General features: G+C 40.1%; 1 protein-coding gene across 1 annotated transcript in view; it reads right to left on the reverse strand.

The window, feature by feature from the left end:
* Window positions 1-14,010, reverse strand: part of LOC147705952 (BPI fold-containing family B member 2-like) — a 126,068-nt gene that overhangs the window by 14,606 nt on the left and 97,452 nt on the right. Inside the window, exon 13 of the mRNA XM_086932419.1 lies at window positions 4,111-4,156. Coding sequence (XP_086788545.1) covers window positions 4,111-4,156 — 46 coding nt within the window. The remainder of the gene's footprint in view (window positions 1-4,110; window positions 4,157-14,010) is intronic.

Raw genomic sequence — 14,010 nt, forward strand, 5'->3', positions numbered from 1 at the left:
AAGAGTGAGCGTTCCATTCATTATGATGCTCTAAATTCAAATTGGCATAATCCAGCATTATTCAGTTGTAGTACTTTAACAAACAATACTCATGTGAAAGTTGTCTTGATAAAGTCAGTACAGCACTGGTGCATCTCCTAAGTCCATGATATAGTGTAAATTGTCAGTGTCCCCAGTGTGCAATTTACATAGGGAATTGTGAGTCTACATCAACGTGAGAATTGGCCATTAAATGACTAAAACAGAGTAATTCTGATATAAACTAAGCTTAAAAAGTCCCAAGATAGGCCGTTACTAAGGTACGAAACAAGGGTTGGGTGAGAATTGAGCAGAAAGTTATGCAAGCAATACCAGCTGTACCTTTTCAAGAACCAAGACAGAAATACAAATCTGAAAACTATCCTTTCCCATTTTGTGTTTGTAGCTTATGGGTATTTGGACAACATTTTGAGTTGTTAATATCGGGAGATAGAAATATACGGGGAAAATATAGTAATAAAAATTTAGAGTGATACAGAAATAGGTAAGTAATATCATTGTTAGGATTATTGTTGTTTTTACTATCGATTTATTTCAATAATATAGTTATTTAAAATCAATTTTTTTGGTTTTTTTTAATGTATTTTAGTGCTTATTTTATTTTATGACGTTATTGTTTGTATAAAAGTTTTTAATATTTTTAAATATAGCTTGCAGTTTCGAGTGATTTAGATTTTTTTTTAATTACTAATAGCAATTTATAGTGTTACAGTGGGTTGCTAGGTTTGTAGAGTGATAGGGTGGGAAGTGAGTTAAGTAATATTTAACTATTTATTAATTAATAATTTATATGTAAGTATGCGATTAATATTACTTTTGAACTTTATACTGATTATTGGTAAGGGTTACTATGCACCTACCACTAGCAATAAGGCCACCAATGCAATATAAAGGTCAGTCAAGGTTTCAACACATTAGCCTCTGTCTCAACCCTTAGTAGCTGGCTGTGAGTAGGCAGTCTTAACTTAGGAGACAGGTGTGTAAAGAATTCAAAAACACCAGTACATTGAATAAGTAGGACAAAACACATAATACAAATCTCACACGATTTCATAAAAATAGGAAAAGCAGCTTGGCTAAGCCTGTTAAGGCTGGCCACTCAGGAGAGATTTTAGCTCACAGAAAAGAAAGTCCTATAACTTCTTTCCAGTACTAGGTATGATAAAGTCAACCGTGGTAAGTTTTTGGATTTATCATTACTAATATTAAGTCCTTGAGTGACATTTTCTGGTCCTTTCTAGTAATATTAATACTTAAATAAAATATTTCAGTGTGTTAGACTATGGAGCTAACAATCTGCAGTGGGCAAAAATGAAACTGGCAGTTTTTCTCACAGGGCACAGTTAGAGCCAGTTACCACCAGTATCATTCAAAAATGGAGGTGAACAGGGCAAAAAGGATGACTTTCTCAGTTGTTATTATTATTTGTATTGATTAATAATTATGTACAATGTGTAATAATTATTTGTTTTGATTACACTTTGGGTGTAGGGGTATATGATGGAATGTTTATTAAGTAATCAATAGTTAACAGTAAATATTGAATTAATTATTTAATTGATTATTAATTATGGAATTTATGTTATACTTTTTTGTTTTAGTTATATCTTAGGTGCTGGCTTCTAGGTTATTTGGGTATAGGGTCGGCAGTTAATTAATTAATAAGTATTCTTTTCTAATTGATTATAATTTATAAAATTGTCTATTATTTATGTAAATTGTTTAATGTTTATATATATGTTTATGTAAACTAAGAGTTGTGTAAGTGGTGTATATTGTTTTATAGATGATTAGGTTTATTCAAATATGTTATCTGTTTAAAGTAAATACTTTCCCTACTTTTCCACAGATGGGAATGGGAATAAAAAATGTAATCCCTCCAAAGTCCAACGATTTCCCTACTTTTTATAGTATTTTTTGTGAATTTGTTTTATGTAGTTTTCAATTTTTAATATTTGATTTACTGTCTAAATTATTTAAAATGCCTTCATTATTGAATTGTATATATAAATGTGTGTGTGTGTGTTTTATTTCCACAGACATTAATATATTAAATGTTCGACACATAATTTTAATAAATATGTTACTCTACATATACATACACACACACACCCACACACACACACACACACACACAAATATATATATAGTTATTTATTCATTGCTATAAACGTAAACACATATATGTGGATACATATGTGTTTGTGTTTTTGTATATTTATATATTTATAGATAGTATTAAATATTAGTGGAATACATTTAATTTCCATTATATTAAATGCATATATCAAATATTTGACCTTTACTACTTTAAACTCTATTTGCATTTTAAAAAATCGAAATTTTTGTATTTTAGTTTATGGTATTAGTGTTAATTGGTTGTTTTTTCCCGATGTTTTTGTACTTACCATTATAAGTATGGGGACACGATATTTTGGTAAACAATGTTTTTGATATATTTGTGTCAAACAATACTGTTTAAATCGATATTGCATCAGTGATCCTGCATATGTATGCACTGAGTATGTACCACTGATCGATCACTATGGGCTACACTTACCTTATCTGTATGCACTATTCAGTAGTGCTATCCACCCATATCTCCACATCATAACTAACTGATAATACAATTAGCTGCTAACACTATTCACTCACCATCAGCCTTTTGTATACCCCCGCTGTCAACACCAATGTCAAACCTCAATAGATTGCCACACTTGCAAAGCTACAAATTCACCAAATCAGCCACGATCCACATCATTTTAACTCCCACAGCATGTCAGCCACCCACAGGCAAAAAGTTCACCATTTACCAGAGGTTGAGCTGGTGCTTCCTATCCTGCTTAGTGGTTGGCTGTGGTGTGTGCAGCCTTAACTTGTAAGGTTTGAAAAGCCTGTAAAGTAACTCTGCTATGTTACAGTTGACTGGCACTAGATCTGCGCAAACTAAACATTTCTTGGTTTTGTGAGGTCTCAGACAGCAATCATTTTAGATTAGCACATATGGGGCAGCCTATGCATGTTAGTCTGTGTGCCGCAGAGATAGTCTACTGTCCAATCTGAGTTACCTCAGTTATTGCATCAACTTCTGTCCCGGTGTGTGATGTCTTTTTCAACAGCCCCAACTACCAGCCATCACAAAAAGAAACCATTCACCTAAAATAAGCAAGGCCTATTGGGTTTGCCAATGCCTATGTAATTTGTATTTGTTGCATGTCTAAATGAGACATTAAGCTTCAGTCAGGAAATGCTGATCAAAAGAGTGAGGCTCTGCTATTTAACCGAACAGAGGGGCATATTACCAACAACTAGCGATAATTATCGCTATGTTGGCTTAGCGGAAATATTTTTATCGCCGAGCTGCGGCGATTTTTATCACTTAGGAACCTTGCTATCATCAAGGTTTATCTCCTAAACGATAAAAATCGGCCGAAATGCATGAATATCGATGAAAAGTCAGCGATATTCATGCATTACCGAGCTAATGCTCTTAGCCATGTTACCCACCTACCATTGGATAACATGGCTAAGAACTGCTCAGGGGCAGGTGTTAGCTTTTGGAGATAATCTCGCTGCATGTCATTAGTGATACATTTCACTGACATGCAAAGCGGGGCCCAAGATTGTCGCTATCTCCTACTAGCTGTCGCTAACTGGTGTTAGCGACAGCTAGATAATAGGGAGATAATTTTATCTCCGCTTTCTTGGCTTTTAAAGCCAAAAAAGCGGAGATAAACCCCCTTGATAATATGCCCCAGAGAGACTGGTGTGGTAAACAGTGAAGAGTCACTGGAAGACACCAAGCAGGTGATATTTCACAGCATTTTCAAAACAGTTGGCAAGAGTCACATCTTTTTCCACTTGAAAAAAAGACCCACTACTCCCTTCTATTCGAAGTTCCTGTGTTTCCTGGGATTAGCCTTACAGAAATGATTGCCCCATGTAATTTGTACATCTCTGATGCAGATTAGTACCTAAACGTGTTTACTTTCCCATAATAGTATGTGCAGTTCTTCACTTCCTTTTTTGACGAATTGGAACATTTGTAAAATACAGTAAGGGGAATCATACCTGACATGGTCCAACATTGCTAGTGGCCACCGTTAGTTGGAGGTCCCTGAAGAAAGAATTAGTCACGAGTTAGAAAAAGGCATCTTTCATCACAGTGTAATCTCTTGAGTTTTGAATATGCATAAAGTAAAACATTTTAATATAACTTGTATAATGAAACTAGAGGATACCTCTCTCAGCAAAAAACATGAGGGTAGTGCAACTTAAGTTCAGCCGCGGTCGATAGGGGGGTACCTGCCGGGCGGTGACGTGGGGAGGGTGAGGGGCAGGGTAAGGGGTAGTAAACGATGGATTACGGAGGACAACAGATAAATTAACAAATAAATAAATAAAACAAATTTCGTTGCATGCGCTGCATCCCCAAATGCGATGCGATGCAGTGCGAGCAAAGAAATTCGTTTTATTTATTTTTATGTTTACTTACCTGTAAACCTCTGTAATCCATAGTTTACTATCCCCCACCATGCCCCTCCCGCTCCCCACGTCCCCGCCCGGCAGGTACTCCCACTACCGACTGCGGCTGTTTAAATTGTAAAGCTTCTCAAACACCTTCTGCAGAACGTTTTTTGTGTTAGGATTTTGGAAGTTTTGTCATCAGCAAAACAAACTGAATGTATCACCACTTGAAAGTTGTTAACTAAGTGGTGATTGCAAATATGGATATGCTTCCTGAAGCTACTAAATTTGATACCCCAAATTCAAAGAACATGTGAAAGTCTGAGTCCTATCTCTTTTTTTTTTTGTAAAAGAAGTGTATTCATTCACTGGGCAGTGACATCAAAATAATAAAAGACAGTCCTAGAATACCAACACAGATTTTTCTCATTGCAAAAGTGACATATATATATATATTCACTGAAAAAACCATAGGTTTCACACCAGTTATAGTTAGGAATTAGCATTTAAAAAACCTATGAAATTCACTGAAAAAACCATAGGTTTCACACCGGTTATAGTTAGGAATTAGCATTTAAAAAACCTATTAAATTCACTGAAAAAACCATAGGTTTCACACCAGTTATAGTTAGCTGGAAATTTTACTGATATAAAACCATTGAAATTCCCACGTTATAGTTAGTCGGACTCACTATAACTTGCGCGTGCAATGCACTGCTGATGACATCACATATTACATCACTCATGACATGGTGAGTGACATCACTCATGACATCACTGATGACACCATCCAGTGAATATGTGTCTTTCTGAAAAATAAATATTAGTGAGTTATGTTTAAATATTTAAATACATATATTAGTGTTTCACTTTGTGTATAAGTGGCTACATGTGTTGATAAGTAGCTACATGCGTATGTATATGGGTTATTTGATATTTTTATTAGTATCAGTTTGAGTGTCTATATGGTTTGGTGGGGGTATTACTTAGCACATAGATGCATGAGTGACTGACTCTTTGTTTGTATGTGTTTTGAAGACAGCATATGTACAGGACTGTATGGGTGGATGAGTGTCTATATGTGTTTGTTAGGGAGTGAATGACTGTCTCACTAGTGTCTTTATCAGTAACTACATATGTTTTAATCTAGTATATATGAATATTGATGTATATAAGTGAGTATATGTGAGAGTAAGAGATTGTAAGAGTTCCTGTTTAAATAAGTATGTGTTTCTATAAGTGATTGTTTAAGAGAATAAATATGTGTAATTTTCAATAGAAGTAAGGTGGAAGTGTGTGTATAACTCTATATTCAAATAAATGGTTGTTCAACAGTTTATTTGCACGTGTGAATATGTGTGTGAGTAACTTTTGGATGAATGTCGGTGTGTAACAGGATGTATAGGTGTATCTCTTCATATGATGAGTGAGTATATGTATGAGTGACTATATAGAACTGTTGGTGAATGAGTGGATGTGTATATAGATAGTGGAAGTACAGAATTGCTTGTTGTAACTGATATAGGTATGTCCATTTTTTTAAAATGTCAGTTTCTATTTTTGAATATGTGTCTCAAGGGTTACTTTACACTGAGAGGAGGTCTGTCACTGTGTCACAAGGATGGTGTCATCAGTGATGTCATGAGTGATGTCACTCACCATGTCATGAGTGATGTAATATGTGATGTCATCAGCAGTGCATTGCACGCGCAAGTTATAGTGAGTCCGACTAACTATAACGTGGGAATTTCAATGGTTTTATATCAGTAAAATTTCCAGTTAACTATAACTGGTGTGAAACCTATGGTTTTTTCAGTGAATTTAATAGGTTTTTTAAATGCTAATTCCTAACTATAACCGGTGTGAAACCTATGGTTTTTTCAGTGAATTTCATAGGTTTTTTAAATGCTAATTCCTAACTATAACTGGTGTGAAACCTATGGTTTTTTCAGTGAATTTCATAGGTTTTGTTAATGCTAATTCCTAACTATAAGTTTCACTTTATAAATAAGACTGTTAGCACTCTAGTTGTTCTTTTTAACACTCTGGTACATTCTGTCATTGGGCTACAGTTGGGCTACATCTAGTTGAAATTTGGGCTACATTTACAATTTTTGGTCTCTGGTGGCCATCTTTGGGCTACATTGGGCTACTTTGGGCTACATTTGGGCTACATTTTGGCTCTAACATATATTAACCACTTCAGAATAGGGCTACCTGTCCCTACAATTATCCCATTTTTTTTTTTTTAATTTTTGGGGGGAACGCTCCCAGAGCGCGCCCCGGAGAGCGCCCCGAAAAGCGTATTTCTGAAAAGCGCCCCGAGGCGCGCTCCGGGGAGCGTCCCGTGAGCGCCAATATCGCAAACGAAAACATGATCGTGACGTATCGCGTAGCCGCGACCGCGTGATACGCACGGCGTAAGCGCACCCGAGAGTACTCGAGCGAATACGATCGCACAACGTAAACTTCCGAAGCGCTTACGCTGCGCGCCCCCCGGCGCGCCCCGGGCGCGTAGCGTAAGCGCGTCGGGTCATGTGAGCAGAAAATAACACTTTTCATTGGTTCATAACAGTTTTAGTTTCATAATGATGAAGCCCCTGGTCTTGTGACCTGAAAATAACACTTCTCATTGGTTCAGGACAGTTTTTTTTTTCTAAATGATGAAAGACCCCACCTTTTTTCCTTATTCTGACTTTGTCCTTTGACTGAGGAAGACCTGTTTGTTGCTCTCTCTACTTTTTTGCTCCAAATAATGGCTTCAGTAGTAGCATCAGCTGGTGCATCTGCCCCACCACCACCACCACAACCACCAAGAGGACCAGCTCCAAATTATATTGGTGGTCAAGAACAGGAGGAGGAGGAAGAGGAAGAGGAGGAGGGGAGAAGAAGATGGCTGCCAGAAGAAAATACACCTTACAAACCCAAACCACACATTGTATGGCAGTTTTTTTCAATCCCAGAGGGGCAAAAAAAGGTGAATGCGCCCAAGGTGACTTGCCTCATCTGCAATGATGAACTTTCACGGGGCAACCCAAACAAAAAATATTCTTTTGGTAACTATACCATGATTCGGCACATGACCAGAAAGCACCCAAACAACTACTCTCGTGCAGAGTTCAGGGAACTGGCCAGTAACCTCCCCCAGTCATCAAGGACCCCCTCCCAAAGAAACCAACCCACCTCATCAGAACCAGAAACATCCGAGGTGATGCCTTGCATTCAGCCGAGATTTGCTGATTTTAAAATCACTTGTTCTGCATGTGGCAAGCTTATCGCCTATGGCGAAAAAAGCGTTAAGCTCATCGTCCTTGCAGGTGATAATCACAAGTGCCCCAAAAAGAAGTAATTTTTTGGGTTTTTTGTTTTTTTGCTCCAGTTGAGCCAGTTTCAATTCCCTTTTTTTATTTCTCCCCCTTAAAAAATACAAAAAAAATATAAAACTGTTTAGAAAAGCCAAAAAAAGTTCAAAAAGTTCAAAAAACACAAAAAAATATAAAACAACAAAAAGAAGAAAAAAAAAAGTTCTTTTTAGAACTACCTCCAATTTCTAAATAAAAACTTCATTTTTTAAAAACTCTGTCATCTTTTTCCCTCATTTTACGCTCTCCGGTGCGATACCTGGTGCGCGTACCGGGCGCTTCCCCCGCGCAAAACAAAAAAAAAAAATATTTTAAATGCCCCGCGGGGCCCTTTTATAGCCCCCACATCAAACCTAGGGGGTCAAAGGGGTCTATCCCTGACGCCTTATGGTCAGTTCCCCCTTTGTTTTAGCCACCTCTTATGTCTCGATTTTACCGAGACACAAGATGGCGGCCGCTCTGGACTGTTTCGAATGTTTACAGACACCCGAGAGCCAATCAGCTTTCCATGCGCACCTCGCGTCACTCGCCCGGAGCGCTCCCTGGTGCGCGCACCGGTGCGCAGCTATAGATATATATATTTTTTTGAACGTTAATTTCTCAAAATCCACTGCAGCACATATCTTGAGACATAGCAAAGGCACATCGGGCTACCAATCCCTACAATTTTGCCAAATTTGGTGGAAATCCATTCAGCCATTCGGGTTAAAAGTGAAATCGACCGCCCTATGGAAATTAACATGGGGAAAACGCGTTTTGGGACCCCCCTTTTATCTCGGCCCCCGCTTGACGTATCCCCCCCAAACTTTCAAGGAAGAACCGGAGCTCGACGAGGCCATCTTCAGGAAATTTTCAGGCAGATTCGTCAACCGGCGCCAAAGTTATTTCAAATAGAATTTTGAGATTTAACATTGAAAAAAATCCTAACTATAACTACCTACTGGCGACCGCCAGTAGGTAATATATATATATATATATATATATATATATATATATATATATATATATATATATATATATATATATATATATATATATATATATATATATATATATATATATATATATATATATATATATATATATATATACTAGCAGCCCGCCCCAGCGTTGCCTGGGGCAGAAGGGGGCTGGGGGCAGCTTTTCAGGCTTGCGCACATTCATATGATCCGTTAAATGTAGGATCCTACTGGTTCTGAGTGCCTATTCTTCCTATTAATTATGGCGGTACCCTTAGGGAGCTCCCACTGATCACTATAACTTCGGGACTACAGTCTCGAACTCCGTAACGGCACTAACGAAACCACACTTCCCAGCAGGCTTGGCGCCCGTTTGGTAGTTCTCGGAAACACATAGATCCGGGATTCTTTTTAATTGTCTAGCGGACTACAGTCCAAAACCTGACGGGTGTCCCTTTACAGAAAACAAGAACACATGAGGGAAGATATTTGTGCGAAATATACTAAGGGATGTTGGCCACGTTAATCTATGCCAGGCACATACCGAACTACATTACCCCGTTGGCATACCGCCTGGGGTAGTTCTTAGTCATACCAATCTGACCGAACTCGGAACTACAATTCCCGATAGGCAATGTGGTATTACCAAACATAATACGATACATGTTCCAACACACCAACTGTTCTATACTCACTCTACATGATTTTAAGAACACGAAATGTTTAAGCATACATGCTTTTAATATTGAATGTTATTATCGAGTATAATGTACTCAGAAGAGTGTTTTCTTTATGTTCATGAGCATCGACACAAATGTTGGACTATAAGTTTGGTAAAATGCAATATGGTGGTTACTTGAAAAAGGCTTACGCCGAAACACGTCGTCCTTGGTTAAAGTGTGCGCAATAAAGGATTTGTGCAAGATCTCCTGGTGTGCCGTCTCTGTGTCCTTCCAAATGGTGGGATCCAGTACCTGTGAAAAATTGAGGTAGCGGCTGCTACTACCGACGGCATCAACGTTGTTTTGGTCGAGGATCGTTCGAGCAGCATTTTGGACGTCAGATATATATATATATATATATATATATATATATATATATATATATATATATATATATATATATATTTCATTTCTATACAAGAAATATATTAACCTGAGATTTAAACTGAGAGTAAGTGCCTGATTAGGATGTGTGTTGGACCGCCACTGATGGTTTGCCCGACAGCCAGGATAGCGGTCCGACCACCACATTATGATGTGGTTGGTGAGAGCGCAGCGGTCGGAGGGACAGACCGACACCACCGACAGACTCACCGAGCTCGTCAGGACATTGGGTAGGCCGTATTCCCAACAATGGTGGCCGAGCCTTTTCAGGCATCGTCGTAGGGATTACGATACCCCTTTCCGACGGCTTTTCATGGCAGTCCCACCGTCATGAAAAGGCTGTTGGAAAAGGACTATGGTGACCCTTACCAGGGCTTCAGTAGGCCTCCGTCATGTGGCCTGGGGGGCAAATGTGGTGGTCCCCAAACATCTATCCACCATGTGCCAGGCACCACATGGTGCCTGTCACACCGTGCATGGATATTTAAACACATGCCTTTATCTATTGCGGCTGGTGCTGCAGCCCTTTTCTGGACCGCAGCACAAGCTGCAATGGAAAAAGTGATGTTTAAGACCACCTGCATGGCAGTCCTATCGTATTGGGCTGTCTGGACCACTGACTCCTTGTTGGCTGGTCTCGAGGCCGAAACAATCTCGGCTGGACGCTCGCTTGGCCACCATCATAAGGAGGCGCTAAGTGTTTCCAATAAAGACAATCTGTAAAAACCGCATGAATGTAAATAAAGTGCATGCAAATAGAAAAGGATTCATGAAATATGCAAGTATTCCCCCTGAGAACAAATCAGCATACCCAATGGCAGCAACTGAAAAAAAAGTGCATGTTGCAAAAATATAAACACCAATTCAAGTTGAATTCTGGGCCAGCCATGGAAGGTTAAACCGGCAGTCCTTAAACAAATCTTGGCAATTGAGATAAACAGCGGCTGTAGCATTAAAGTGCTGGAGTGAATCATTTCAGGCCAATTTTCCTAAACATATATACAAAAAAATACCAATTGTCCATTGAGACCAATAGCGCTACGAGACATAAACTGCATGATATACCAATACTCCTGACATATACAGCAAATGGTTCCCAGACAGGTGTATAAATCATAAGGGCAACAGGCCGCCGAGCATATACCTCCTCGAAGGTGGAGGTTCTCTTAGGGTTCTCAAGCCGGCTCTTAACCGTGGGAACATTAGTGGACCGCCAATACTTGACTATCAGGGATCATGCGGCAGATAGAGCAGCAAATAGGAAATATTTAGCATACATATTATGTTTCCGGGTAGGAGGGGATACACCAAATAAAACTGTCAAAACCAGTCACTAAGGCTTAGAAACACATCCTGCCAGAAGCAGCCCAGTTTGGAACACAGAAATAAAAGTGTGGAGCCCATCCCCTTTATCCTGCTGCAAAAATCTAAAACACTGGTTTGAGATATTTGGATACATTTTTGGGAAGGTGGGATGTAATAGGCCATCCATCTTGAGGGGTATCCCATGCTTTTGAAATTTGCAGCTCTAAAGTATTTATACCCCACTATACAAATATGCTCCCATTCACCATAAGACACTTGCTACCCAGCTACCTCTGGGAGTTTATTTAGATTATCTCTTATCAAGGGTGAATCAGAGGTTTTCCTTAGAAACCTGTACCAATTACCAATCTCCCGCAATTCAGTTCGAACTAGCAACTGAAAAAGGCCCTGAGTGGATTCATTCATCTCTTGGCAATTGCAAGTGAGGAATTTCAAGTTCTGCATAAAACTATTCCAAAAGCTATGGCATTCTTCTTCCAGACTTTCCTGCATTTCTGTCAAGATGAATAGCTGGTTTCTGATAAGAAAGTTGCCTAATGCTACATAACCACAAGAGCTCGAAAGTATCTAAGCGTAAAGCTTCACAATCCTGTAGCCGAACAAAATTATGACAAGGCGGCACTTGTCTTCTCGAAAAAAAACATTTCAATATAGCATTCGTGTCAAATAGCATCTTATAGCTTGTCCGTTTCGGCAATCTAGCCTTTTTAAGGAATAGAGGAAGATCAATTTCTGAATCTTGGGCCATCCTAAATAGTAGAAAATTATCCACCCCGCGGTAGACCTCCTTTCTGCTAATTATAGCATCTAACCACGCCGCCTGATAGTAGGAGTAACAAGCATTTGCAATGGAATAGGTCTTGCATTTGCGTGAGTTTGAGCTATTGCCATTCAAAAGGACAATGGCTTTTATTTATGTGTTGATTTTCAAAACAGATAAAGTAAAGGTATTGTAATTTACAATGTCAATAGCTTAAACTCTTGCAAATGCGAGTCTGATTGCTTTGCAAATGCTTGTTTGTAAAAGCGCCCCATGCTGCGTTTTCACTTAATGGCAGCCGCACCCCTTTCATTGGATGAGCCGCGTCAAAAGAAAGGTGTGCAGCCGCCATCAAAGTGAAAGCGCGGCATGCGTCGCTTTGAGGTAATAGAAATTTTCAGGTAGCTAATGTGTCCCCCACTCGCACCCTATCCATGCACCCATGTTCCTTGTATGTCGTGTAACTTCTGTTCTGTACATGCTAGAAAGACGCAAATACATTTGCGTCCATCCTTAACATGTTAGCTATCCAGTCATGTAAAGAAATCCCGTTAATTAGGCTTCTAGGCATATGGTGTCAACGTCTTTACATGGTGCACTTCTGAATTTCGCACACGTTTTCTCCATGTTTCCTGGCCCAGTCGAGCTAGGCCCTTAAAAGAGGCCTCTTTGCCTCACCTCTCCTGTCTCCGAAAGCTGTACGCATCCCTGACCCCTGCCTTACTTCCTGCCAGCGAAGCGGTGCCCGGCTCGGCCTGGACTGCCTGCCAAATTCATGTTTTGCCTACAGTTATCTGCTCAGCCTCCTCGAAAACACATTCCAGTCTAGTGCAATAGGTAAACATATTCCCGGCTGCAGAGCAAAGGGCCCGGCCTTCCTGTCCTCCTTGCAAGTGATTTACTGAATCCGTTACCATGGTAGGTCCATGGCTCCGCACGTTGCACCAAGACACGTATACACGCACTAGCATTCAGTATTGAACGGCCTCTGCCCGAGAGACCTTTTACTTCAGACACTACATCCTCCAAACATGAGATACCAGATATGCTATAGGTACAGGTTGCCCTGACATTCCAGACACCAGTCTCCTCCACTAGTGCTAAAGTCAAAGCCCCCAGTTCTCCCCAGTTCCACATCATGCTAGTTGCGCGCGCATGCAGGTCAAGGGTTTCTGCTGATCCTGCAACTTTCTCTATGCATCCACCCACATGTGACGTTTCTTATGACGTTTCTCTGACATGTACAGTGCACGCCCATGTGTACGCCCTTTTACACGCCTCCTATTACGCACATGTGTTCTTATCTCTTTCTTTCCACCTGTTACGCCTACTGTATTGGTTTCAATTGTAACATTTTACTATATATAATGTGCAATGCTAATAAAACGTTGAATGTCCCTTCCTGAACCTTAGAGGTGATGGAACATGATATCCCATCCTCGAGGATCATTGTCCATTAAAGCCCGTATGACTCAGATTCCACGGACTCTGCCTCTCATTTAAATGAGCTGTCTTGTATTGATAATTATACGGAAAAATGATTAGGTAAAATTTATTTACCACATAATTTGGCCCCCGAACAGGGACCCCCCCTTCCCTACTCGCCGGTGAAGTCACGCGGCCTTTGACCCCTTCTACAGCCCCGACGGAAACCGTGCACGTTTGCGGGTTTTCCTGCTATCTTCCCTCGGGCCCACGGGGGAGACGGAGACTGCGGTCCGACGTCCAGACGAGGCGGTGAGGAATGCGGAGGATCCCGACCAGAGCCCTAGTCGAGAGAGCAAGGTCCGAGGTGTCCGGAGGCCCACCTGTTCCGAAGCGCATGAGTGGTAGCGTGATGCGTCACAGTCAGATGTCGTAGCAGTCCAGTCCAGTCCAGTTCCGAGGCCTTCAGTTTCTTGCTTCCCGGTGAGTACCGTTGTTGGGAACGCATCTAGACGGGTTCATTAATTTGTGCCCGGTAAAGACAGGTTTGGGTACACAGACCTGGT

Source organism: Lissotriton vulgaris, chromosome 7 (genome assembly GCF_964263255.1).
Source record: "Lissotriton vulgaris chromosome 7, aLisVul1.2, whole genome shotgun sequence".
NCBI classification, from domain to species: Eukaryota; Metazoa; Chordata; class Amphibia; order Caudata; family Salamandridae; genus Lissotriton; species Lissotriton vulgaris.